This window comes from Ascaphus truei, chromosome 3 (genome assembly GCF_040206685.1).
Source record: "Ascaphus truei isolate aAscTru1 chromosome 3, aAscTru1.hap1, whole genome shotgun sequence".
Classification (NCBI taxonomy): Eukaryota; Metazoa; Chordata; class Amphibia; order Anura; family Ascaphidae; genus Ascaphus; species Ascaphus truei.
Window position 1 is genome coordinate 314,106,370 of NC_134485.1, and position 27,251 is coordinate 314,133,620.

Genomic DNA, 27,251 nt, shown 5'->3' on the forward strand with positions numbered 1-27,251 from the left:
TCAAACTGATTAGTTCTGCACTCATAGTAACCACATGTCTTTCTATATTTAGCTATGATCAACAAGAGAATAAAAACTTCTTTAAAGCGTCCGTTTACAAAGGGAGACGAGTAACACTACATATGACCCACGCTGTATTCACTCAAGTAAATAAATGTTCCTGCGATTCAAAGAAAACGAGCCGTGCAAGTGCCAGACTGCCTGCGTTTGAAGTGATCTTCACATAGTTAAAAACGTCTGCAGTTCGGTTCAAAGCAGCAGTGTTTTCTTAAATGTTTGATGAGGATATTAAATTAACTCCGTGTCCTGGAGCCATCCACCACTACCGGAGATCTTTCAGATGGAAAAACGTGCACTCCTTATTGCGGGGACACATTGCCACTGGCAACTTCCGATCTGGCAACATCAAGGGAACTGGTTGCCCATTCGCAACTCCTTCCAGTGCCTTCCAGTGACATCGCGGTTACTTTCAGGCGCGATTTCACTTCGTTGCAGTGAGTCAGTTAGGGGGTTCATGCACCAAGTGCCGGCGCTCACTCCCATAGACTGGAATGGGAGTTAATGCCGCAAAGGGGGCGATAACCTGTAGCGGGGGCTGATGCAGGTGCCCTTCAGTGTTAGGCCCGGGCCATAGAGGGGTGAGGCGATCCGAACCGCGCTGACGCTGAGGCTCGCCTGCTGAAATCTGGGCGATTTCATGCCCATACAGGCGAGCCAGCAGGCGCGATCGGAGCCGGGGGGAGGTGGTTGGAGGCGGGGCAGTGACGTCGCTGGGCCAATCGCCCGCGACGCACTGACGTCGACACTGCTGTGCTGGGATTGGAGGTTTTCAGCCGACAGCACGCTGAAAAACAGCTTGGCGCTCGGCTGAAACCTCCATCTCGTCAGCACGCCTGCGGACACTCGCGTGAGCCCCCTCTCAAGGCATCCTCATTGAGGATGCAGGGGCTCAGCGCTGAGCGTCCGCACGGCTCAGCACGGCCTGTCCTTCTATGGACTCGGCCTTATGCAATGTATTGGAAACCATAGCTAATAAATAGACATGGTATAGCAGCACAGGGGGGCTGTTTTAAAAGTAGCTGACTCCTCCGGGAAGGAGATATATTAATATAGTGATAGATAGGTAGATCTAGAAAGCACGCTTGCCTACAAAGTCGTGAGATTAGATTAACCAGGGCTGAGAATATGACAAGGGTGATTTTGACCTCAGTGAGTCCCTGGAGGCTTTCATGAATCGGTTCATGCCAGAATGGGCACCATTGGCTTCCAGTGAGTGCCTCCACGTGATGGTTCAGCAGTGTGCACATTATCGTGGATGTTTTAGTATACAGGCAAATTATCATGTTCAGAACCTTTTTCGGCTGCAAAATGGGCTGAAGCAGCACCGGGGCTGTTATCCAGACCTATTTGTGATCTGACCACTTCGAGCATCATCGGTAAGTTTTGGTATCGAGCTGCCTTGGGCTTGAACATGATGTGATGCACGGTACAGTATACAGTGGTACACATGCTCAGTCTCTTGCCGAATAAAAATGAAGCGCAAGATCTGGCATTTAAAAGACGGAACATTTTCTTTTTATATATTGCCATCATTCACGTAGAACACCCGCTTTCTCTGTAGGCAGTGACAGTGTGGATGTGGGGGGGGGGGGGAAACAATCAAAATAGGTTTGTTATTTTGATATATTACAATTCATAGATTGCATCACATTTAGGGCACTGAACTTGCATGTCTGCCTTTAACAGAACCGCTTCTAGGTAGATGTTTTGATGCCGTTTTACTGCTTTTTGTGATGTGTGCTTCAGTTATTCCACATAAAAGAAAAGTAGAGATGTGTGCCAAAATAGTAAGATTAGGAAGAGTATGACCAGTATTGCAGCATGCCAAGCTGTTTCATGCTTGGCCATTCATAGTACTATACAGAAGAGCTTATAGTGACACACCCAGGTTTGGAGTAATAATGTATGCTCAACTTTTCAGTCCTATCATGCATCACACAAACAAGCTCTTTGTTTTTGTGATGCTTATTCTACTGTAAGTAGCCATGACAACTAGGTGTCTTGTCTTTCTGGGTGTAACCCTATGTTTGCTGCCCTAAGGGATACCTCTACATATTAATGAAGGACAATGCAACCTGATTTCTTAGTTTTGTGGAAGTTAATCGGCATGTATGGCATTTTTTGTTTAAAATAAAACATGTAATATGGACACCTATATAGCTACACACATACTTCTGCTCCTATATGTACATATCTATATATGCATACACATAAAATAATAAGAAGGTATGCATTTAAATATGAATTTTTATAGAATATATGTTTAATTGCAGTAAGGGTAATCGCACAAATTGTGTCTAATATAATAAAATAAAAATATATCAACAGTGAATAAAACACAAGATTATGTAGAACCCTTTGGTTATTAATTCAGTGTTGGTCCATCCAAACTCACATTAGGCCCATATTAGATGGTCATGTCCAAATAATAGTACGAGATTCAATGGGATCGGTTCGAAGCGTTGATCTGGGCATGGCAACGTGATGTCAATTGACGCCAGAGCCGAGCGGGGAGAGCAGGCAGGGGGCGCAGGGGGAGAACTTTGAGCACCCCTGCATTACGCCATTGAGTTATGAGATACTGATGACATTTTATTTTATTAGGAATGTACTGCAAATATGGACAGACCAAAGAAGAATATTGATAGAAGCTATAACTTACAATATTCTAGAATCAGGAGACTAGGTGATTGTTTGTTTGTGACCCATACTACTGTTTTTTTTTTTTTTTTTTAAATAAACAAAGACTTGGATGCAGCTGCGGGTGTATGTGTCATTGCTAAAATGATTAAAAATAGAATCAGACCAGATACTTGTAAAAAAAATAATAATGTGTAATATGTAAAAACAAATAGGTGCAACTAATCAGTAGACAAAATTGCTCAAAGTTCAGCAAATAAATTACAAATCAGGTTGCACACTCAAAAAGATCATTTATTAATATTTAAAAAACACTGTTTTGGTCCAAATCTGGATCTTTATCAGGGTCCAAAAACATTAACATGAAAAAAATATATTTTTATAAACTTATAATCATTGGACTTTGTCCGGTGTGACATCAGATCCCATAGTCGCGGGCGGCAAAAGCACGCAAACCAGCACCCACAGTGGTTGTCTAATCAAGCTGCTACATAGGACCCGTTTGTGGGTATTGAAACAGTAAATCTTTTTTTATGAGCATGGGGCACACAATATGTGAAACATAAGTTTATTTGCAGTCTGTTAAGATTAGATCACAGAGATCATTATTCTCTTCAACAACAAACTTTACCATCAACTCCAGGGAACAGCGATGGATGCTACCTGTACCCCCACCTACGCTCACATCTATTAAGAATGGTGGGAAGAAGTAAAAATGTTCAATCTATAGATTCTACACACAGTGTATAGAACTATGGATATGCTACTGTATATTGATGACGTGTTCATCTTATTGAATAGTACAGTGGATCTCTTTCAGGAGTGTGTGACAACTGTGAACAAAAATAATCATAATGTAAGACTGACCTCAGATTGATCCCCAGCAAATTACGTTTCTTGATCTCAAGATCGTGAAGAACAATGATGGTCTTTTACACACTGCTGTATATAGAAAGGAAACAGCCACTAATAGCCTTTTGAAGCAGGGCAGTCATCACTCCGTTCCCTCATTAAGGGAATTCCGGTAGGCCCGTTCCTAAGAATCAGGAGGAACTGTTCCACGGAACAAGAGTTTAAAGCTCATGCCAAATTAATTACTGAGAGGCTTGCTCAAGACATTTTATTACATGGGCCTACAAAAAGCAATCCCCAGAAGCACTGTGCTTTATGACAAACCAGCAATCCTAAACATCAATAAGGTACTGTAGTACGTCTAATAAATACATACAATAATCAATGGAATAAGATAAGGACAATACTAGCCAAACACTGGTACATCCTCTTGGAGGATACCGATTTGAAAGAAGTCCTTAATGAGAGTAGTAGACGTGCCAGAAACCTCAGATTATTTGCTTCATAGCCACTACACCTGATCTAGGAATGAAACTTGGCTACAATCTAAAACACAGGGGTCCTATAGATGTAGAGATTGCAAGGCCTGTAAAAACATGCTTCCCACCACAACCTGTTAGAACTGGAATAATAGTAGGCCTTTTGAGATTTGCAATTTCATAAATTGCAAATCAACTAGCGTAATATACATGCACGAGTATAAATGCGGGTCCACGTATGCATGGAAGACACAATGCCAATTACACAGACGCGTGTTAGCGAATATAAGTTAAATTCGGAATAGACTGGAGATACCAGTTGCCAAACATATTACTGAGATGCATAATGGCAAACTTATTGTTGTGACCTTCTATGAAATGGATCATATCCCTCTTGGGATTCGGAGAGGCGATTGGGACAGATCTGTGTATCCAGGTGGATAAACACACTGGGAACCGTCTCCCCATAATGGATAAGTGAAGCGTTTTCGTATACACCTTTTCATAGGACAATACACCAGATCATTTGTGCCTTAGCCGTACAAGGATTGTGAACATCAAGAAGACAAACCTGAATCATGAAAGGCTAAACCAATACTATTTTGGTCTCCCTTGTTTATACAACGAGGATATCAATTGAGACTGGTATTGACGGAGCGCATTTCTAATCTTTATTCATTCATTTTATTATGTATTTGGTTGTATACGGTAATATTTGACATCTATTCAGAAATCAAATATAGCGATGTATAAGATACCAAATATCCTGGGATGAATATATATCCGTTGAGGCACCTTTCAGCATAGATATCTGAATTCAAAATGAAAGAATGATCGCCTAAGTAATTAGTAACTTTATGAACACACATCAGGGTTTATGTGGATAATATAAATAATTGTGCTATTTACACAGCAAGGAGTTATGCCTACACCCTACCGTATTGTATATTGGGTGTTTATCATAGTACCAGTGATTTTATATTTAGTAAAGAAAATTTGGGGTATCAAACTATGCTTTTGAGGTTAATAATGTTAGATCACCATGGCAACTGAAACACTACAAACACCTCCGATTATCCGAGGGCACGCCCAACCCCGATAAAGCCCCGGTCAGGAGTGAAATGCGTTGTCATAGTGATGTCTTACCCCCCTGGGTAAGTGTGGATTTGTATGTATTTGGGGGTTGGGGGGGGGGTGTGTTTTGTTGGGGGGAATTGTGTGTGTGTGTGGGGCCAGGAGGGGAGGAGGGAATGAGTGTGAGGAGGCGTATTGATGGGGAAGAGAGAGAGGGGGGAGAGAGTGAGGGAGAAAGAGAGGGGAGTAAGAGTGAGTCAGGGGGTGGAATACATGGGCAGAGGAGTGAGCTCGCGAGGAGGTTTGAAATGAGGGATGCTGGCAATAAAACTCTAGTCCTGGGCCCCTGGAAATCTGTTGGCGGCCCTGACTTTACTTATTAATTTGTTCTCATCTCTTACATTTTAAATTATTTTAATGAGCTTTCAAAATAATATAGTTTTCTTATTTTTATGCAAAAGATTAGGAGGTTTCTCATTCGAGTTCTCTATATAGGGCTCTGTCTTTCTTGGCTATATACTTAAATACTCAGTCGCACCTCTCATTCATTCATTCAGACTTATTAGATACATATCTTTCTAGTTTTTGTAACTAAATGACGCTACAAGCGCTCACATTATAGCCGGGAGGAGAGAAAGTCACATAATACTGTACACTGGATCATATTTGATCAGACAGTATAAACAATTTGGCAGTACGGATTTTAACAATAAAGTATGAAAACCAATATAAATAAATGTTGTTCCAGCCACTTTCAGTTAAAGAACAAGACAGGTATGTCACAAAAAGGTGCAGAATAGCTAAAGAACAGCATGACGATAGTGTGCAGGGGACACATGATAACTGGGGGCAGAAAATCTAATAAAGTATAAAAGGAACAGTAAGTGTGTCGCAAGCCCTGCGTTACACCGGACACCGCCAGTGATTGTAAGTGCATAAATAGATGGGTTTTTTAATGCTGATGTTTTTGCCCTGGTGAAGGTCCATACTTGGACGAAAACATTGATTTTAACATGTTAATAACTTATTTTCTCGGCGTGCACAATCTGACTTGTAGTTTCCTTTCTTCAATGATGCACAGAGCACAAATTTTAAAGGTACCAATGAGTATTTTTTAATTTTTTTTTTATAAATCTTGATTTCTTTTTTCTTGAGGTAAATGTTCTTTGCTGCAGTTTAATTTGCTGCTACGTTGCGTCTTACCATGTACATATACTTCAGTTGGCTTTGGGTCTGTGCATGAACATACTGTACTAGGTCACTTCAGCGACTTGTACAAGTACAACTTGAATTCCTGTCTATTAGCTGCAATCCCTGTTTTTCTTTTGTAATGCCAAGGTGCACCTGAGGCCTCTTGACTTCTCATATTTGAGAAGCATGTTTTGCAAGTAATTTTCTAGTCGTGGTTGTGTATGCTTAGAATAGCTCTTGATCGTTTATCAATGCCTTAATAAGGCTACCTGGGAAAAACAGTCCCTTGCACGCGTGAACTCTCGCGGCCCTTGAAAATTTAATTCTTCACTACATATAAAAAAAAGATTTTCCATTCTCTTTCTTTATTTTATTATTATTTTAGAAGATGGGAAATGGGGCTGGGTTATTTTTTCTTTTCTTTTGGTGTCCTTTTAGAAAATGTGTCACCTTTCCTTTCAGGTCAGTCTTCAATAGCGATGCCATCGTGACACATGTGCAAGTGCCAATTTTGAATTATTGGTCTCCCCCACTCCTCACGGTTTCCACTGTATTGATTAGGAGTTAAAGCTACATTGATTTGTGCCTTCCTGTGAAGAAGTTTCCCCTTTGACTAACTAACTACAACATTTAGTGCATTTACTTCTGCTGCTTTCACATTAGTTTGCCAGTGTATACATTCTCAGCGGTCTCCCTCTCTGCTCTGACACACAAACATCTAAAGAGGCAATCCAAGACGTTTTTTCTTCATTTTTTTCCCCCCACCATAGAAATGAAGCAGGGGGTCTCCAGAGCTGAACCCCATTAGTGTCATCTCTGGGGACCCCCTGCTTCCGGAGATACTTAACCTCCGTAGGGGGTGCTGGTAGCGACCCCAGGGTTCCCATTATGGCGGATTTTCACAGCTGCCTGGCCCTGCGGGCTTCCTATTTTCCCATATGATGAAGAAGCTAAAAACTGCAGAGATACTGGCACCCCCTTTGGATGCAAGTATCTCCGGAAGAGGGGGGGTCCCGTAGCTGAAATGAATGGGGTTCAGCTCTGGAGAACCCCTGATTCTAACTAGTATTACAAATTGAAGAACCAACAAAAACGGCTTCTTTAATACACTTCAGTTATATCGTGTCATGATTTTAATAATATTTTATTGTTCTTTGCATATTAGGAATGTTTGCAAAGTGCTCTGTGCTCCAACCATGCAAAATAAAAATGAAGCAACATTATTGGGCTGGAATTTGAACTGCTTCAAAGGCAGGTTAGATCTCCTTTGTCCTAAGGCAGGTCACTTTATCTCCTGGTGACTCAGGCACCAACATTTAATTGTACATGCTTGAGGACAGTGCTTCAGTGTACCCGCGACATTCTATGTACAGCTCTGTGTACATTGCCAACACCCTATAGGAAACGTGTTCTTTCCACTACAACATTACCGTAGCAGCACTTTCTGACTTCATTTGCTTGCATTGAATGGGGACACCTGCTAGTTTAAAATGTGGCAGACGACCTTCGAGAATTTTATTCTAAAACCTTAGGATTAGTTGAAATCCTCTTAAACAGGTTTTCTGAGGTTATCCTACTGTTGAAGATGGGAAATATAAGCTTTTGTAAGAAATGCTGTCTACAATTCATTGGTCCTGATTCTGTGCCCGACAGCCATTGAAGAGACGTATATACCAGTGCTATTAAGTAGTATCAAAATATTTATTGTCTAGCATATTTGACATTTTCTTCAATGAACTTTATATTTTGTTTCCCACTCGATACAATTCAGTCACTACATTCACAATTTTTTTGTTATAGAAGCAGCATTCCCAATGCCACATTTGTGCCATAAATGGTGGTGGAATGTAGACATGGCAGCGGGTCAAATGTTTGTTGGATGGGTTGCAGTGGTCATGACATGTTTTACACATGAAATAAAATATGTGGGGCAGATTTACAAAGGTCCGTTGCATGTTAACGCACCCGAACGAGCTTTAACTGCCATTGAATGAATTGGAAGTAGTGCCCATCGGGGTATGTTAATCCGTAACAAATATCTGTGTATCAGATAAGTCTTGGTTGATGATGGACAGCTCCAACGTAATTCGCCTCCTTGCACTATGAAATGTAGAAAACTCGTAAAAACAATGAAGACCACGGTTTGTTATGACCTTGGGCCAGTAATGCATTGCAATCCCATTCTGCCTGTGCTGTTGAGATGCTATTTTATGTAACCCCATACTATTGATACAACTCGGAGATGAAAATACAAGGCAAATTCTGTGTAGTTTTCCATATTTTCTTTCTATACTATATATTTCTGTAACTATTTGTTAGGCCTATCAGAGGACTTTTTAAAAAGTTTGCGCAAGTGAGACGAGGCTCAACTTTGGGAACATTTGAGTTTATATAGAACAGCTCTTGATCAAATCCTGCACACTTTTTTAGCTATTCGTTTAGTCTACAAAAGGCAGCAACCACATATTACAACTGGGGTAATACATTCATTGTCCTAAAAGTCATACTCCTAGAGTAAACTTTGAGCACAGGGTCAACAAGTCCGTATCTCCAACCCACACACCAAGTTTACTCTTGGAGTATGACTTTTAGGACAATGAAAAATTATTACAATTATGAATTTCTCCAAAGGGTTGACTAACTTTCAGCTTTTGATGTTCTTGCTAAAAGTTGCACCCAGCTGACAAACTTGTCTCCCTGGTCAAATGGTAATCACAAGGCTTTGGCAACTTGTTCACTGTCCATAGTTAAATAAATGAGCATCTATTCAGTTGGGTAACACACGGCTAGAGCGAGCTTCTTGAATAACAAATAGAACGGCAAATGTGTAATGACATGGAATTTGCACTAACCGTAACATTGGTTTGGTGAGCCCTGTGACCTAATGGAAACCCCAGCTACTAAACACTGTGCACTTTGGTTACACGGTCAGTGAAAGTTTAGTTTTTGTCCATTGTTTCAGCATTACAAGCGTGCAACAGAGCTATCCAGACCATATCCAGAATGAGTTCCCCTGGTGTATTTTTGTGTCCTGCAATGGCATTTTTGTAAGTGGTTTGAGAGACTGCGTGAGCTTCAGTTTCTTCCCACTGCTCCATCACTTGGCAAAATAAATGTTATAACACAGTCCTATTTAAGCTAATTATAAGCACTGCTGTCAGCTCTGTTTTTAATCAGAATGAATAATAAAATGGCTGTGTTGGTGACGGAATGAATGTTTACATATTTGCAGTGCGAGCTGCTTGATGTGTAAGGTATTACAATCCGTCTTTGACACGATGCTGTGTAACAATCTTTTGTAGGAGAAACGGCTTCTCTGTAGGTTCTTCTGGCTATAAGAGGCTGCGCTCAGCTTTTTCCATCGGCAGGGGAAACTCTATATATTTTTTTTGTATACCCTAGCTTATTTCTTTGAGTATATGTGTGCTAATGCTGTGCTTATTTGCTAGAGCCGTTTTAATGAATGTTTCTACACGATTTTGCTTCTTTTTACCCATTTGCTGAAAGCCAAGTTAGGAAGCGGCCGTTTTTGATTTTCCATTGCATAGTCACATTTCTGCTTTGTTTTCCTGAGCTGGCAAGAAAACCGCTTTATATAAAATCAGTAGCTTAGATATGTTTTTGTTTTTAATTAAAAAAAGAATAAATATTTGGGAAATTCTTCTCTTTATCTTCATTTTTTCTCTCTCGTTCTCCACTATAATTTTTAAACCTTGTTTGAGAGATTGTAGATGTTTTGTGGGTTCGATAGTTTTTTGTTAGGTCATATGCATGAGCGCTTAAAATTTCACAAGTTTCTTATTAACCTGTATATGCAAAAGGTAATGTCCAACAATATACTGTAGTTAAAGTCCCAAGTGCTCCAATTGAAGATATCACTAACTACACACCACCTAGAATTGTTCAAGACTAGTTTTACTTCCATCATACTGTGTGTGCGATCAGGATGATAAAAGCTTAAGCATATTTCCTTTTCAATTTTCTAGTGGTTAAATTAATGTTACCATTACAGTATGTGCGAGCCTGGAAAAAAACACGTTTTCTGCTCGTCTCGTTTATTCTGTTCATGCTGGCGTTATAGGTACGTGGGAAAATCCCAGTGGACCATAAAGGTGCATGTTGACGACATCTCCAAGAATGTCCAGAAATGTTAGGAACAGTAGACTTGGGAGACTGGCCCAATCTTTCACAGCAGTCTGAGTGTTTTTTCAGGGAGTCAGTCTGCTGTGCGTCTATCAGTGTATGTATACAGTATGTACATGGATAACGAATTCCCATCAGTGTACAGTACTGTATATGCGTGTATGAGTATGTATGAATGCTTTTGTAAACTCCCTATAATAACATCCACTCAGCTGCCCATCTTCCCCCTCTAACCTCCTATGGTCTCTGAGTCGACCACCTGTTCTACTCACTGCAATGGCCACTCCTTTGACCTGGTTTTCTCCCGCTTCTACTCTGTCTCTAACCCCTCTAACACACCCTTTCCGCTCTCTGATGATCACCTCCTAACCTTTAACCTCACTGTAACCTATGCACCTTTCACAACACCTACTTCCACATGCACATACAGAAACCTACATACCCAAGACCCCCTCCAATTTTCAACATCTCTACAGCCTCTCCTCTCTCCCATCTCTACCCTTTCCTGTCCCAACCTAGTAATCTCTCTATACAACAGCATGCTCTTATCAACCTTAGACAAGACTGCTCCCGCCACCACATGTCACCCTAGACAATCCAAGCCACAACCGTGGCACCCACATTTCATCCGCTACCTCCAACTGCACTGCGGAACTTTACTGGAAGAAATCCCGCTCTAAAGCAAACTTCCTCCACTATAAAGTTATGTTCTCCTCCTTTAACACTGCACTCTCCCTTGCCAAGCAAAGAAGATTCAGTTTGGAAGCAGGAGCACAGCCAGGATCCATGGTAGAAAAAAATATATATATATGTGTGTATATGTGTAAATATATGTATGTATGTATGTATGTATGTATGTATATATGTGTCTGTGTGTGTGTATGTATATATGTGTGTGTGTGTGTGTGTGTGTGTGTATACTGTATACACACACACACACACACACACACACACATATATTACAGTGTTCGACAAACCTATACATTTGCTCGCCCCGGGCGAGTGGATTTAACATCGTGGCGAGCTCCTATTGGCCCAAGCAGCACACGTTTGGTACTAGGTGGCGAGTAGATTTTTTTGTGTGGCGAGTAGATTTTTTGGTGATTTGTCGACCACTGCATCTATATATATTTTTTTACCAATATAAATTCCTGGGCAACTCCATATATAAATGAAAATATATTGAATGTAGTTCACAATGGAGGTGAAGATTTCTACTTTTCATTAAATAATTTTGACATATACCTTTTTTTTGTCTTTTTGAGTGCTGGGAACATTATTTTTGTATCTATTGTTGTGGAGGAAATAGGGTTTCTCCTTGTTGCACCTAGCAAATTTCACGTATGCTACCGTGGGTGCTGTCTATTTTTGTTTTACTAATACAATCATTTGGTTTTGAGTATCGCGTATATATAGATGGCAACCAAATGTATCTCTCCTTCCCTGACCTCTCCCCCTCTCTCCTCCTGTCCCTTGTCTCCAATTGTCTTTCTGCAATCTCCTCCTGGATGTCTCACCGTTACCTGAAGCTTAACATGTCCAAAACAGAACTATTCTTTCCCCCTTCCACTGCCACTATTTCACGCACACACTTCCTCACTGTCAATAAGGTCACAATATCATCAACACCTCATACCTGCTGCCTAGGGGTCATCTTTGACTGATATCTCCTTCAGTTCCTCACGAAGTCCTGATGTCTCCACCTTAGAAATATTGCCAAGCTACACCCCTTCCTCGCTCATGATGCAACTAAAATCCTAATCCACTCACTGATGTTACGCCTTGACTACTGCAACCATCTCTTAGTTGACATCCCCCTTGTCTGCCTACCCCAATGCCAATCTATCCAAAATGCCGCTGTTAGACTCATCTACCACACGCACCACTCTACTTCTACTACTCCAGTACACATATCCCTATACTCCTTCCCATAGCCTCTAGAATTAATTAAAAAACCCTAGTAATGACTTCCAAAGGTCTCAACAACGCTGTCACTTCTACATCTCAGTCCTCATCCCCAAATACATACCTAAACGCCCCCCTACATTTGGCCCATGGCATCTGCCTTTCCTCCTGCCTTATTACCGCCTCTCACTCCCGCCTACAAGACTTCTCGTGTTCTGCACCCTCGCTCTGGAATTCCTTGCCACGTACCATCAGAGTCTCCCCCGGCTTCCAGATATATGAAAACTCCCCTTTTGAAGGAAACCTATCTGACATATCTCCAACATTGAACCACCGTCAACTCTATTCGGACCAGCCGTGCAGATGGACCAATCTCCACCCTAAGTTACATCCTCTCCCCACCCCCCACCCCCCATAATGAAATCAGCTGTCGAGCTGGGCCATATTCCAACCTGAGATGCACTCCCCCCTAAAATGAACAGCCACTTTACCTTCTTGTGTCAACATTCTCTTATTACCTCTAGATTGTAAGCGCTCACAAGCAGGGCCCTCATTACCTGTGTATCTGTTTGCGCTTGTTTGTCCTCACTTGTATGTAACAATTGTTTGTAATATATATAACTCTGTGCCCCATTGTACCGCACTGTGAGATATGTTGGTGATTTACAAATAAACGATAATAGCTTATCAAGGCCCAATCATGAGCCTTTGCAATCTGTATCTCCCTGTAAGAGCCTTTAAAACCCCAGTCTGATACGTTAGATTGTAAGGTCTGAGCGTTAAGAGTATACTGCTTCCCGAAAATAAAAATATGCCCAGGCATTTTTATACCTTTTAGTGAAGTTCAGTGAGTATTCCATATTCTGCTTTGACAACCGCTGTTTTCTTGCACACGGGAATATTTACTGGGAACATATCACATTAATCATATCCTGTTATGATCTCACCTATAAAGAAAAATATTTTTCTCCTTCTGTTATTTTTTTTTGTTGACTACTGCATCAGTGAGGAGAGAAAAACACCACAATTGCTTCTAATGTTAAAGCAGTAACTGCAGCTTACTTTTTAGGGTTCTAATCACATGTATGGATTTACGCCAGAAGATGTTTCTGGACAACCACTTGAATGCGCTGTAATGTCTTCTGGTGCTAGATGGTGTTGTATGGCATAGCGCTGCTAAGTAAATATTAACCTGTATGTCTTTGGGACAGGGCCTGTCTGATGGTGCTTATCAGTTTTCTGATTTTTAGAGCAATGTCAAGTGGGCGGAGTGTGGTGTAACTTGGTACTATTAAATATACTCTGTCCTCTAAAAATGAAAAAAAAAAATATGCAAGAATATAGGATTAAATGAGCATTATACTTAACATTTTCCAGTGCCCTGTGAGACACACAGGATCGCACAGAGACTGACGTGTGTGTGTGTGTGTGTGTGTGTGTGTGTGTGTGTAGGTGTGTAGGTGTGTAGGTGTGTAGGTGTGTAGGTGTGTAGGTGTGTAGGTGTGTAGGTGTGTAGGTGTGTAGGTGAATAAACCATTTACACAAGTTTATAATAACCTAAGTTTTGCAATGAAGTTTGATATGTAGTGCTTAAAGGATCAATCCAAGACAGCAAATTAAAAAAAAAATGAATGTAGAATTGAAGCAGGGGGTCTCTGGAGCTGGACCCTGTTCATTTCAGCTCCGGCGACCCCCTACTTCCGGAGATACTTACCGCTGATGTAGGTGCCGACCTCCCGAAGCAGAATTTTCAGGTTTGAAGCTCCCGTGTCACATAGACCAATAGGAAGCTGCACTGATTATGTCACGGCTTCCTATTGGCCCTGCTTGCCGAGAAGAGCGGTTACCGGCACCTAATTCGCAGGTAAATATCTCCGGAAGCAGTGGGTTCCTGGAGCTGAAATGAATGGGATATATATATATATATATATATATATATATATATATATATATATATATATAGTTCGACAAACCTATACATTTGGTCGCCCCGGGCAGCATACGTGTGGTACCAGGTGGCGAGTAGATTTTTTTGTTCAGCGAGTAGATTTTTTGGTGATTTGTCGACCACTATATATATATATATATATATATATTGTTACAAATAAAAAAAAGTACAAGGGGATGATGATACTGTATCAAGATCATAGAAAATATATACGTCATATTTTTTTTGGATACACTAATATAATCATAGCTTGAATACTGTTAGCATCCACTATTAAGCTATTTCTTTGAGGTTTTAAACATCCCCAGCTGTAAGACCCCTATTTAGTGTGCTGTGAAACAGTCCTTTCCAGTGCTGAGGAACAGTTCAGCTCCATTCAATTGAAAAGGACTTGAGAGTCTCCAGTGCAAGTTAGCACTTCACAGCATATAGAATTAGGGCCTGAAGGGATTAACGTGGCCCTGGTGTGTGTATAATTTACTGTAGATTGAATCTTTCTTGGCTGTTTGCTGCCAAAGTGTTAGGTGTCTTTAAAATAGAAATAGGTGTTTTGTCTTGGAAGCACATTGATTTATTGTGACTTCATCCATATTATTCCCCGGAGAGGGATTTCAATGCAAGATTTGCAGCAATAAAGGTCCATTACGTGATGTTTATTGTCACAACATTCAATAATGGATGATACAAAGCTTGTTTCATAATGAATGTGCTGTATAATTAATCATCATCCCTTTCAGCACTAAAAGTGGCCTGCAAAAGATTGCTTTGCAGTGCTTTTATGGTTCATTCAGCACTGAAGGTGTTAATAAAAACCGAAGGAAAAATACGTTCCTGCTGTCTTTCTCAGCAAGAGACTTTTTATCCATGTTTTTTTTCAATTTGTTTTGTGCCCTTATATGTTTCTATTTAATAAGGCTTTGTTAATATTAATTGGAACATCTCCTAAATATGTTGTTCTCTGACAAAGGTGCCCTGTAGTCTGGGAGCCAAATTACTCGACCCCTCTCCCATGTTTTTGCGGTACCCCTGTCATCAGGCGAGAGACAATGCTCCCAAGCCATACAGAGAAGAGCAGCTCCACCTAGAGTAGGGGTTAGGAACTCCAGGCCTCCAGGGCCACCAAAAAGGTCAGGTTTTCAGGATATCCCTGCTTCAGCACTGGTGGTGCAGTTTTCAACTGAGCCACTGATTTAGCCACCTGCGCTGAAGCAGGGATATCCTTAAAACCTGACCTGTTTGGTGGCCTCTCTTGTAAATGGAAGCCAGCAGAAGAATCTAACATAACGGACGATGAAGATACCTACCGTGGTTAACCACTACACTGCCGTAGGGGTGTCCTCTGCCGTGCGTTTCTGTTGGCTCTTAGTCATCAGCTTCAATGTTTTCCGTCGCAATTAGTTATTCTCTTTGATTTTCACAGCCTGTGCTTTCATTGACTTTTCTGTCGCTCCCGAAGGGAAGCTAGACTAAAGGAAGGGTATAAAGTAAACATTTCACTCATCGTCCATTCCTTATAAGTATTTCCAGGTCTGGGTGTTACTCCTGAATGCACTTAGGGGGCTGATTCTGTATGTGATGAGGCAGCCGACCGGTCCGTTCTCAAGCGAAATTCCCCAATGACTTCAATGGGGGAATGGTAGACGAAAATAGTCCGATTTATGTTTGATCACTAACATTTGTATAGATCGAGCATGTTCCACAGGTCTGTACATTTTTAAATCAACCGTTGCCAACATCACCTAGTAAGGCAATGACGTGGATCATGCATTTTGATGGTGACATCCACTTGAAAGATGTCCTAGCTTTGTCTGTAACAAGCTTTTCCTATTACATGTGCACCGTTGCTAGTGAGTCGTAGCTAAAGAAATAAAAAAGCATGTGCCCATGAGGTTTTGGGAAGGAGTGCTAAAACAGACCATTAAACCATGCAATCCTTATCGTCCATGAATACCAACGCGAACAGGGTTCTCAAATGCAAAACAATAAATACCAGAAAGTACAGAAAGAAAAGCGAAATCGTGTCCGGGGTTCGTGGTGCGAAAGAGTTTATAATCTATTGAGTATAGTATTTGTAGTCACTGCTGCTTGAGTGGCTCTCAGAACATTGTGAAGCTGTGTGTTATAGGTGCTTGCAAACAGTGCTCAGTTACATTAAGTAAGAACAAATGCACAAGGCTCTTAAGCTTGAGCACATGTTCATTGGTGCTTGCTAAAGTGCATCACCCTTTAGTGCATATGTGCCTTCGTGCTTTATGAATCACCAAGGTTGCGTTACCACTGGGCTCATCGTTTGATTTGAAGTAGCCCATAATTAATGAAAGTTTGGATTAGGAAATCAGGGAATGATTTAGTGCAATTGCTATGCTTCTATGCATTTGGAGGGACCCTGAACTCTATTTGTTAACATGGTAAATAAACAATTTAGTGACTGGCTATGATCTTCATATATTTTTTCATTTCATGTTTCTTTGGAAAGAAACTCCCATGCAATCCAGCGGTGAAATATTTGCACTTCTGCTCTTGAGCATGTGAACATTGACAGTTTAGTGTTGTGCTGGATAACATGGCAGTGAGATTAGCTGTGCATCCTCCTCCGATAATACTGTATAGAGATTACACTACAGGGTGCTACTTAAGAGCAGTAAGGTGACAAATTGTTACAAATTGTTTAAGCTGCAGTCCCTCATATATTTTACTCGAAGTAAAACAATGCAAATATATATACTGTATATATATATATACAGGCATACCCCGCATTAACGTACGCAATGGGACCGGAGCATGTATGTAAAGTGAAAATGTACTTAAAGTGAAGCACTACCTTTTTTCCACTTATTGATGCATGTGCTGCACTGCAATCGTCATATACGTGCATAACTGATGTAAATAATGCATTTGTAACAGGCTCTATAGTCTCCCCGCTTGCGCACAGCTTCGGTACAGGTAGGGAGCCGGTATTGCTGTTCAGGACATACTGACAGGCGCATGCGCGAGCTGCCGTTTGCCTATTGGGCGATATGTCCTTACTCGCGAGTGTACTTAAAGTGAGTGTTCTTAAACCGGGGTATGCCTGTATATATATATTTTTTTTTTATTATTTTTATTTACTTGTGAGCACATTCACATGTCAGACAGGTCTGCAACCCTGCTTTTCGCCATTATCACCTAGCATACAGTACTTCCACTGCGGCAAGGGATTCTGGGAAATGACATGCAAATGAGCACACAGCACCTTTTGTCTCAAGTCCACATTACATGGAGAACCCTTAAGCCAATGCATGCTGCTTTAAACACAGCTTTAAAACATAGCCTGGGATGAGATGCAAAGCCAATAAACCCACTTACAGACAGACTGTTACGACTTTGTGGGTCTCATCAGTGTGGGGTTGGTTATACTTTGCAGTTTGAGACTTATTAGTAGGTCTTCACCACACATTATTAAGGTCATGGTGAGAGTGTATATATATATACATACATACATACATACATACATGTATATTTTTTTTGTTTTTTAAAGACCATAATTATTTCTAGCAGTACATATCAAGGTAAAGAAAATACACATTGGCATTGTGGCTAGAAATGTGTGACTCTGCGCTCCGCTCCCTCTGTTCTGTAATGTGTGACTGTGCGCTCCGCTCCCTCTGTTCTGTAATCTGTTGCTGTGCGCTCCGCTCCCTCTGTTCTGTAATGTGTTACTGTGCGCTCGCTCCCTCTGTTCTGTAATGTGTGACTGTGCGCTCTGCTCCCTCTGTTCTGTAATGTGTGACTGTGCGCTCTGCTCCCTCTGTTCTGTAATGTGTGACTGTGCGCTCCGCTCCCTCTGTTCTGTAATGTTACTGTGCGCTCCGCTGCCTCTGTTCTGTAATGTGTTACTTTGCGCTCCGCTCCCTCTGTTCTGTAATGTGTGACTGTGCGCTCTGCTCCCTCTGTTCTGTAATGTGTGACTGTGCGCTCCGCTCCCTCTGTTCTGTAATGTTACTGTGCGCTCCGCTGCCTCTGTTCTGTAATGTGTTACTTTGCGCTCCGCTCCCTCTGTTCTGTAATGTGTGACTGTGCGCTCGCTCCCTCTGTTCTGTAATGTGTGACTGTGCGCTCCGCTCCCTCTGTTCTGTAATGTGTTACTGTGCGCTCCGCTCCCTCTGTTCTGTAATGTGTCGCTGTGCGCTCGCTCCCTCTGTTCTGTAATGTGTTACTGTGCGCTCCGCTCCCTCTGTTCTGTAATGTGTGACTGTGCGCTCCGCTCCCTCTGTACTGTAATGTGTTACTGTGCGCTCCGCTCCCTCTGTTCTGTAATCTGTTGCTGTGCGCTCCGCTCCCTCTGTTCTGTAATGTGTTACTGTGCGCTCGCTCCCTCTGTTCTGTAATGTGTGACTGTGCGCTCTGCTCCCTCTGTTCTGTAATGTGTGACTGTGCGCTCCGCTCCCTCTGTTCTGTAATGTGTGACTGTGCGCTCTGCTTCCTCTGTTCTGTAATGTGACTGTGCGCTCCGCTCCCTCTGTTCTGTAATGTGTGACTGTGCGCTCCGCTCCCTCTGTTCTGTAATGTGACTGTGCGCTCCGCTCCCTCTGTTCTGTAATGTGTTACTGTGCGCTCCGCTCCCTCTGTTCTGTAATGTGTCGCTGTGTGCTCCGCTCCCTCTGTTCTGTAATGTGTCGCTGTGCGCTCCGCTCCCTCTGTTCTGTAATGTGTCGCTGTGCGCTCTGCTCCCTCTGTTCTGTAATGTGTCGCTGTGCGCTCCGCTCCCTCTGTTCTGTAATGTGTTGCTGTGCGCTCCGCTCCCTCTGTTCTGTAATGTGTCGCTGTGCGCTCCGCTCCCTCTGTTCTGTAATGTGTTGCTGTGCGCTCCGTTCCCTCTGTTCTGTAATGTGTCGCTGTGCGCTCCGCTCCCTCTGTTCTGTAATGTGTTGCTGTGCGCTCCGCTCCCTCTGTTCTGTAATGTGTTACTGTGCGCTCCGCTCCCTCTGTTCTGTAATGTGTCGCTGTGCGCTCAGCTCCCTCTGTTCTGTAATGTGTTGCTGTGCGCTCACTCCCTCTGTTCTGTAATGTGTTGCTGTGCGCTCCGTTCCCTCTGTTCTGTAATGTGTCGCTGTGCGCTCCGCTCCCTCTGTTCTGTAATGTGTCGCTGTGCGCTCCGCTCCCTCTGTTCTGTAATGTGTTGCTGTGCGCTCCGCTCCCTCTGTTCTGTAATGTGTCGCTGTGCGCTCCGCTCCCTCTGTTCTGTAATGTGTCGCTGTGCGCTCCGCTCACTCTGTTCTGTAATGTGTCGCTGTGCGCTCGCTCCCCCTGTTCTGTAATGTGTTGCTGTGCGCTCCGCTCCCTCTGTTCTGTAATGTGTGACTGTGCGCTCGCTCCCTCTGTTCTGTAATGTGTTACTGTGCGCTCCGCTCCCTCTGTTCTGTAATGTGTGACTGTGCGCTCCGCTCCCTCTGTTCTGTAATGTGTCACTGTGCGCTCCGCTCCCTCTGTTCTGTAATGTGTTACTGTGCGCTCGCTCCCTCTGTTCTGTAATGTGTTACTGTGCGCTCCGCTCCCTCTGTTCTGTAATGTGTGACTGTGCGCTCCGCTCCCTCTGTTCTGTAATGTGTCGCTGTGCGCTCCGCTCCCTCTGTTCTGTAATGTGTTACTGTGCGCTCCGCTCCCTCTGTTCTGTAATGTGACTGTGCGCTCCGCTCCCTCTGTTCTGTAATGTGTCGCTGTGCGCTCGCTCCCTCTGCTCTGTAATCTGTTGCTGTGCGCTCCGCTCCCTCTATTCTGTAATGTGACTGTGCGCTCCGCTCCCTCTGTTCTGTAATGTGTCGCTGTGCGCTCCGCTCCCTCTGTTCTGTAATGTGTTACTGTGCGCTCCGCTCCCTCTGTTCTGTAATGTGTTACTGTGCGCTCTGCTCCCTCTGTTCTGTAATCTGTTGCTGTGCGCTCCGCTCCCTCTGTTCTGTAATGTGTCGCTGTGCGCTCCGCTCCCTCTGTTCTGTAATGTGTTGCTGTGCACTCGCTCCCTCTGTTCTGTAATCTGTTGCTGTGCGCTCCGCTCCCTCTGTTCTGTAATGTGTCGCTGTGCGCTCCGCTCCCTCTGTTCTGTAATGTGTCGCTGTGCGCTCGCTCCCTCTGTTCTGTAATGTGTTACTGTGCGCTCCGCTCCCTCTGTTCTGTAATGTGTTGCTGTGCGCTCGCTCCCTCTGTTCTGTAATGTGTCGCTGTGCGCTCCGCTCCCTCTGTTCTGTAATGTGTTACTGTGCACTCGCTCCCTCTGTTCTGTAATGTGTTACTGTGCGCTCCGCTCCCTCTGTTCTGTAATGTTACTGTGCGCTCCGCTCCCTCTGTTCTGTAATGTGTCGCTGTGCGCTCCGCTCCCTCTGTTCTGTAATCTGTTGCTGTGCGCTCCGCTCCCTCTGTTCTGTAATGTGTCGCTGTGCGCTCCGCTCCCTCTGTTCTGTAATGTGTCGCTGTGCGCTCCGCTCCCTCTGTTCTGTAATATGTTGCTGTGCGCTCGCTCCCTCTGTTCTGTAATGTGTCGCTGTGCGCTCGCTCCCTCTGTTCTGTAATGTGTTGCTGTGCGCTCCGCTCCCTCTGTTCTGTAATGTGTCGCTGTGCGCTCCGCTCCCTCTGTTCTGTAATGTGTCGCTGTGCGCTCCGCTCCCTCTGTTCTGTAATGTGTTGCTGTGCGCTCCGCTCCCTCTGTTCTGTAATGTGTTGCTGTGCGCTCCGCTCCCTCTGTTCTGTAATGTCGCTGTGCGCTTCGCTTCCTCTGTTCTGTAATGTGTGACTGTGCGCTCCGCTCCCTCTGTTCTGTAATGTGTCGCTGTGCGCTCCGCTTCCTCTGTTCTGTAATGTGTCGCTGTGCGCTCGCTCCCTCTGTTCTGTAATGTGTTACTGTGCGCTCCGCTCCCTCTGTTCTGTAATGTGTTGCTGTGCGCTCGCTCCCTCTGTTCTGTAATGTGTCGCTGTGCGCTCCGCTCCCTCTGTTCTGTAATGTGTTACTGTGCACTCGCTCCCTCTGTTCTGTAATGTGTTACTGTGCGCTCCGCTCCCTCTGTTCTGTAATGTTACTGTGCGCTCCGCTCCCTCTGTTCTGTAATGTGTCGCTGTGCGCTCCGCTCCCTCTGTTCTGTAATCTGTTGCTGTGCGCTCCGCTCCCTCTGTTTTGTAATGTGTCGCTGTGCGCTCCGCTCCCTCTGTTCTGTAATGTGTCGCTGTGCGCTCCGCTCCCTCTGTTCTGTAATATGTTGCTGTGCGCTCGCTCCCTCTGTTCTGTAATGGTGTCGCTGTGCGCTCGCTCCCTCTGTTCTGTAATGTGTTGCTGTGCGCTCCGCTCCCTCTGTTCTGTAATGTGTCGCTGTGCGCTCCGCTCCCTCTGTTCTGTAATGTGTTGCTGTGCGCTCCGCTCCCTCTGTTCTGTAATGTGTTGCTGTGCGCTCCGCTCCCTCTGTTCTGTAATGTCGCTGTGCGCTCCGCTTCCTCTGTTCTGTAATGTGTAACTGTGCGCTCCGCTCCCTCTGTTCTGTAATGTGTCGCTGTGCGCTCCGCTTCCTCTGTTCTGTAATGTGTTACTGCGCTCCGCTCCCTCTGTTCTGTAATGTCGCTGTGCGCTCCGCTCCCTCTGTTCTGTAATGTGTTGCTGTGCGCTCGCTCCCCCTGTTCTGTAATGTGTTGCTGTGCGCTCACTCCCTCTGTTCTGTAATGTGTTGCTGTGCGCTCACTCCCTCTGTTCTGTAATTTGTTGCTGTGCGCTCCACTCCCTCTGTTCTGTAATGTGTCGCTGTGCGCTCCGCTTCCTCTGTTCTGTAATGTGTTACTGCGCTCCGCTCCCTCTGTTCTGTAATGTGTTACTGTGCGCTCCGCTCCCTCTGTTCTGTAATGTGTTACTGTGCGCTCCGCTCCCTCTGTTCTGTAATATGTCACTGTGCGCTCCGCTCCCTCTGTTCTGTAATGTGTTACTGTGCGCTCCGCTCGCTCTGTTCTGTAATGTGTTACTGTGCGCTCCGCTAGCTCTGTTCTGTAATGTCGCTGTGCGCTCCACTCCCTCTGTTCTGTAATGTGTTACTGTGCGCTCCGCTCCCTCTGTTCTGTAATGTGTTACTGTGCGCTCCGCTCCCTCTGTTCTGTAATGTGTTGCTGTGCGCTCCGCTCCCTCTGTTCTGTAATGTGTTGCTGTGCGCTCCGCTCCCTCTGTTCTGTAATGTGTCGCTGTGCGCTCTGCTCCCTCTGTTCTGTAATGTGTCGCTGTGCGCTCCGCTCCCTCTGTTCTGTAATGTGTCGCTGTGCGCTCCGCTCCCTCTGTTCTGTAATGTGTCGCTGTGCGCTCGCTCCCTCTGTTCTGTAATGTGTCGCTGTGCGCTCGCTCCCTCTGTTCTGTAATGTGTCGCTGTGCGCTCGCTCCCTCTGTTCTGTAATGTGTTGCTGTGCGCTCCGCTCCCTCTGTTCTGTAATGTGTCGCTGTGCGCTCGCTCCCTCTGTTCTGTAATGTGTCGCTGTGCGCTCGCTCCCTCTGTTCTGTAATGTGTTGCTGTGCGCTCGCTCCCTCTGTTCTGTAATGTGTTGCTGTGCGCTCGCTCCCTCTGTTCTGTAATGTGTCGCTGTGCGCTCGCTTCCTCTGTTCTGTAATGTGTGACTGTGCGCTCCGCTCCCTCTGTTCTGTAATGTGTGACTGTGCGCTCCGCTCCCTCTGTTCTGTAATGTGTCGCTGTGCGCTCGCTCCCTCTGTTCTGTAATGTGTTGCTGTGCGCTCGCTCCCTCTGTTCTGTAATGTGTTGCTGTGCGCTCGCTCCCTCTGTTCTGTAATGTGTCGCTGTGCGCTCGCTTCCTCTGTTCTGTAATGTGTGACTGTGCGCTCCGCTCCCTCTGTTCTGTAATGTGTGACTGTGCGCTCCGCTCCCTCTGTTCTGTAATGTGTTGCTGTGCGCTCGCTCCCTCTGTTCTGTAATGTGTTGCTGTCATGCAGTGAAGGAGATGAAAATGTTCTCATTCCATTTTGACAATTGTTTTTTCTTTTCCCTTCTGTTTACTTTCCAGACAAGTATCAAAGAGGGATTATTACTGAAACAAACCAGTTCATTTCAAAGATGGAAAAAACGCTATTTTAAGCTTCGGGGCAGAACCCTTTACTATGCCAAGGATTCAAAGGTAAGCGGATTGACATTGCCTCTTTAATAAAGTGTGTTTTCTTATACTGTATATAGTGTTCTGACTAGGCTTTGAAACAGCAAAAGGAAGTACATTTCAATTTTAGCTATGTTGTTTGGTCACTTTTATCTTTCTTGTTGAAAGAAAGTAAATTTAGACGACACAAAGTTATCATGGTTATTTAGAAAACAGAAGCCATATTTTTTTTTATCCAGTGCCTATTTCAGGTAACTAAATCATTTTCAGATGCTGCCTCAGTCTCCGAAAATGTCATTGCTTGTATAACTCAGCATCCCTGGTTTCTGTGCCACTCAAATAAAAAACCCCAAAAAACTGATTCTTATGCTGCTTTTGGGGTGGAGGGCTTAATTTCACCACAAGCTCATCCTCGGCACTGCTGCAGTTGGCAATCATTTTCCAGTAATGTTGTCAACTTGTGACATCTGTCGTCTCTCTCGCAGCAGCGAGAAGTGGTTCAGACCACAGCTTGCATTTTATTATCCAGTGGGAAGTATAAAGTATGCATCTGTTACAAATAAGCGTAATAGAGAATTGCAAGCCATGGAGGTGCCCTGTATATTTTGATTTCTCTGTACCCTCATTTAGTAAAAAAACAAAGGGATGGCTAAAATTGTTGAGGGAGACTCTGCACCATAACACACATAGCCATGTTCATTTTCGGGAATCCATTTTGTCTTCTCAATACTGCAGTTCTGCTATAAATAGGCACAATAATACGTGAGTACCTGCAGCACTCTTAAACAGCTGTGGCACCAATAGTGGTCAAACACACAGCAATTTAAGGTCAAAAGAGCAAACAAGTCTCATAAACAAAGCATATTGCACAGGGCACTATCAAGATGCAGCTACCCATACAGATACTCCCTCAGACAGGGGTAAACGCAGGAGGAAGGGGGACAAGGCCGACAAACACACTGATCAACACACTACAAATATCACAATAACATGCAAAAAAGGTGCTACACACTGCCAAAAACAACACAAACAAGAAAAAAGGAACACCATCCAAAAATAATGGGGAGGGCGGCTACGTCTCGGGCACTTAGCCCTTCTTGGCCCATTTCCACATAAGAGTGGTACTTCCCTTCAGGAGGAAAAAAGGAGTCTCGTAGCTACAATGTAACCTGTGAGTACTTAGTTTGTAGGAAGGTGATGTAGGAAAGATCTAAAGATCATCTTATCTGCTGCTCTGCAACTCATCACCACACCATCCAGCATGCCAGAGGACTCCCTTTTTCCTCCTGAAGGGAAGTACCACTCCTGGGGTTACCCCTGTCTGGGGGAGTATTTGTGTGGGTAGCTGCATCTTGATAGTGCCCTGTGCAATATGCTTTGTTTTTGAGACTTGTTTGCTCTCTTAACATTAAATTGCTTTGTAGTTTGACCACTATTAGTGTCACAGCTGTTTGAGTGCTGCAGGTACTCTCGTATTTTTGTATCTGTCTAGGGAGGCCCTCAGACCTGCGTGCGCCACTCTTTATGCTCATATATGTAGTAGTAGTAGTAGTGCTAATTAACTCTATGCCTCCAGATTCTATGTACTATAAATAGGCAATTCAAATACCAGAAACGTACATGTAGCACCTTTTCCCCCACCCTAAGTGAGGTCATATAGCTACCAGTGTACTCTGTTGCTGGTGAATACCTGTTAGGTAGAACAGAAGGCCTGAGAACTCTGCGGTGGTATAGGGAGGCCTCAGGACAGGCTCTCAGTGATGGTTCTTCGGTCAGTGCAGCACCTCCAGCCCATGATGAACCTCATAGGCAACTGTTTTAAGTGTTCACACTCCAGACATCACAGCAGAGAGGGTATAACTGGAGTTTATTAGTTTCAGTACATCATTACAGGTTCGATTCCCTGATGGCTGTACCCCAGGCCTGAGGCCCTGAGCACCCCTCCTCAGCATACCTTACCCCCTAACAGGGCAAGGCCTCAGCCCACTCCTGTCCAGGACAGACTTACTGCTGCGTCCTCATAGCAGGGAGGGCAGCACAGAACTCACTCCCAGAACCCTTACTCTAACCTCTAGCGGGAAACCCTCTACTTCCAAGGGGAGTGGCTTGTAAGCCGGCCTTTTATCCGTCATAGGCCCCCCTTGTAATAACAGGCTACGTCTGAGCTTTATTAGGTAACACACATATAACAATACAACCAGGCCCTGCAGGGTTTGTTCCCAACACTGCTCACTCTTTACTGGGACTTACAGTGCTAGAGGGGCCAGAGAATTAGTAGCCCAAGGGGACTTGGCTGCATACAATTGTGAGGTCCAAGTCCATCTGCTATGGCAGCGGTGCGCAAAGTGCGGGGCGCGGGGTTTACAGAGGCCCCGCTCGCACTTCCCGAAGGCATTTAAGTTAATGCCGGGGGAGCTGCAGGGCCTCTGTAAACCTTACTCACCGTGGTTCAGACGCGCCTGGTGACGCGTCGTCAAATGACGCTGCGGGGTCATGTGACGTCACGTTGCCAGGACAACGTGACATCATGAAGCCAGGATGTCTGAATCAAGGTAAGAGGGGGGCGAGGAGATGGGGAAAGCCAGCAGGGGGGCGCAGGGGGAAAAGATTGCTCCCCCTTGTGCTATGGGACAGTAAAGTTGTATAGGAATGGGTGCCGGTTATAAGATCTGCAAGGAGAAAGGTTTGCTGGGAATGCTTGGGTTCTCAGGAGCTAATCCAGGGGTCTCCAAGTGTGAAAATGTTGCGGTTCTGCATCTCCTATTCAAATTAAAGCAGCAATCCCCACTTCAAAATATATGTGTCTCCAGGAACCTCCATGTTGCCGGTAAATCTACCTTTTTATTGTTTGTTAGTTTCTTTCAAGAAATTACAACTATGGCCTCTAGAGTCGCCAGGATAAAGCCACTATTTGGTTGCAGACCAGGCGTGCATATTGATTTCCCGGACAAGCATGTTTATTTGAAATATGAAGGGGTTAATTTAGCAACTACCAGGATGGTCCCTGAAAATGTGACCAGAGCGGTTGAAACCCTCAAGAACTTAAGAACCCTCCACCCTTAGAAAAACAAACAAGCAGCATAGATTGCTCAATTTTGTATTTTTTTGTGTTCAAGTAGCAAGTGGGACTGTTGGTTTAATTTCCAGTTATAGTTTATTTATAAAATGTTTTACCAGGCAATAATACATTAGTAGTTGCATCTCGTTAACAAGTATGTCCTGAGCACAGAGTTATGTTGACAATACATGGTTATGTTAAATGAACAGAGTTTATCTTATACTATATTTGTGAAAGCACTGTATGCCTGTCTGCATGGCCTCTGTCCCTAGGGGAAATCTCATTGGCCCCTTGGCCCGCCCGCCCCGCACACCTCTCATTGGCCTGAGGCGGAGTGACGGGCCAAAGGACACGGACACACACACCGCGCTCATCGGGACCCGCGCGCACCTCCTCTCCCCTTTTTAAGGCCACGCTGGCGGGGGCAAGTCCTCTTTGCCACCCGCCAGCTAATTGCTTTGGAGCTCTCCCCGCACTCTCCTGGACCCGAGGCCACGTAAGTACAGCTTCTCCCCCGGGGGGGGGGGCTTCCTTCTCCCGAGTGGGAGCATAGCGTGGGGCAGAGGCGGACGCCCGGCGGGATTAGTAGTCTCAGGGCAAAGGGGTTTGTGTGCGTGGGGGGGGGGGGTCCGGTGGAAGCACGCGACCCGCACAGGCATTGCCGGGTACAGTAGGTGTGAGACTGGTTGCCATCGTGTGCGGCCCGCGCGGGAGGCACACAAGTGACCTACGGGACACGGTCAGGTCCCCCTCCCGGTACCCACGGGGTTTCCCGCAGCCAAGGGGCATGCGGCGCTTGCGCTCC

The 27,251-nt window shown here is 44.6% G+C and overlaps 1 protein-coding gene across 1 annotated transcript in view; it reads left to right on the forward strand.

Annotated features, from left to right (window-relative positions):
* DGKH (diacylglycerol kinase eta) overlaps nt 1-27,251 on the forward strand; it is a 295,282-nt gene that overhangs the window by 120,114 nt on the left and 147,917 nt on the right. The window contains exon 2 of the mRNA XM_075591074.1: nt 23,302-23,412. Coding sequence (XP_075447189.1) covers nt 23,302-23,412 — 111 coding nt within the window. The remainder of the gene's footprint in view (nt 1-23,301; nt 23,413-27,251) is intronic.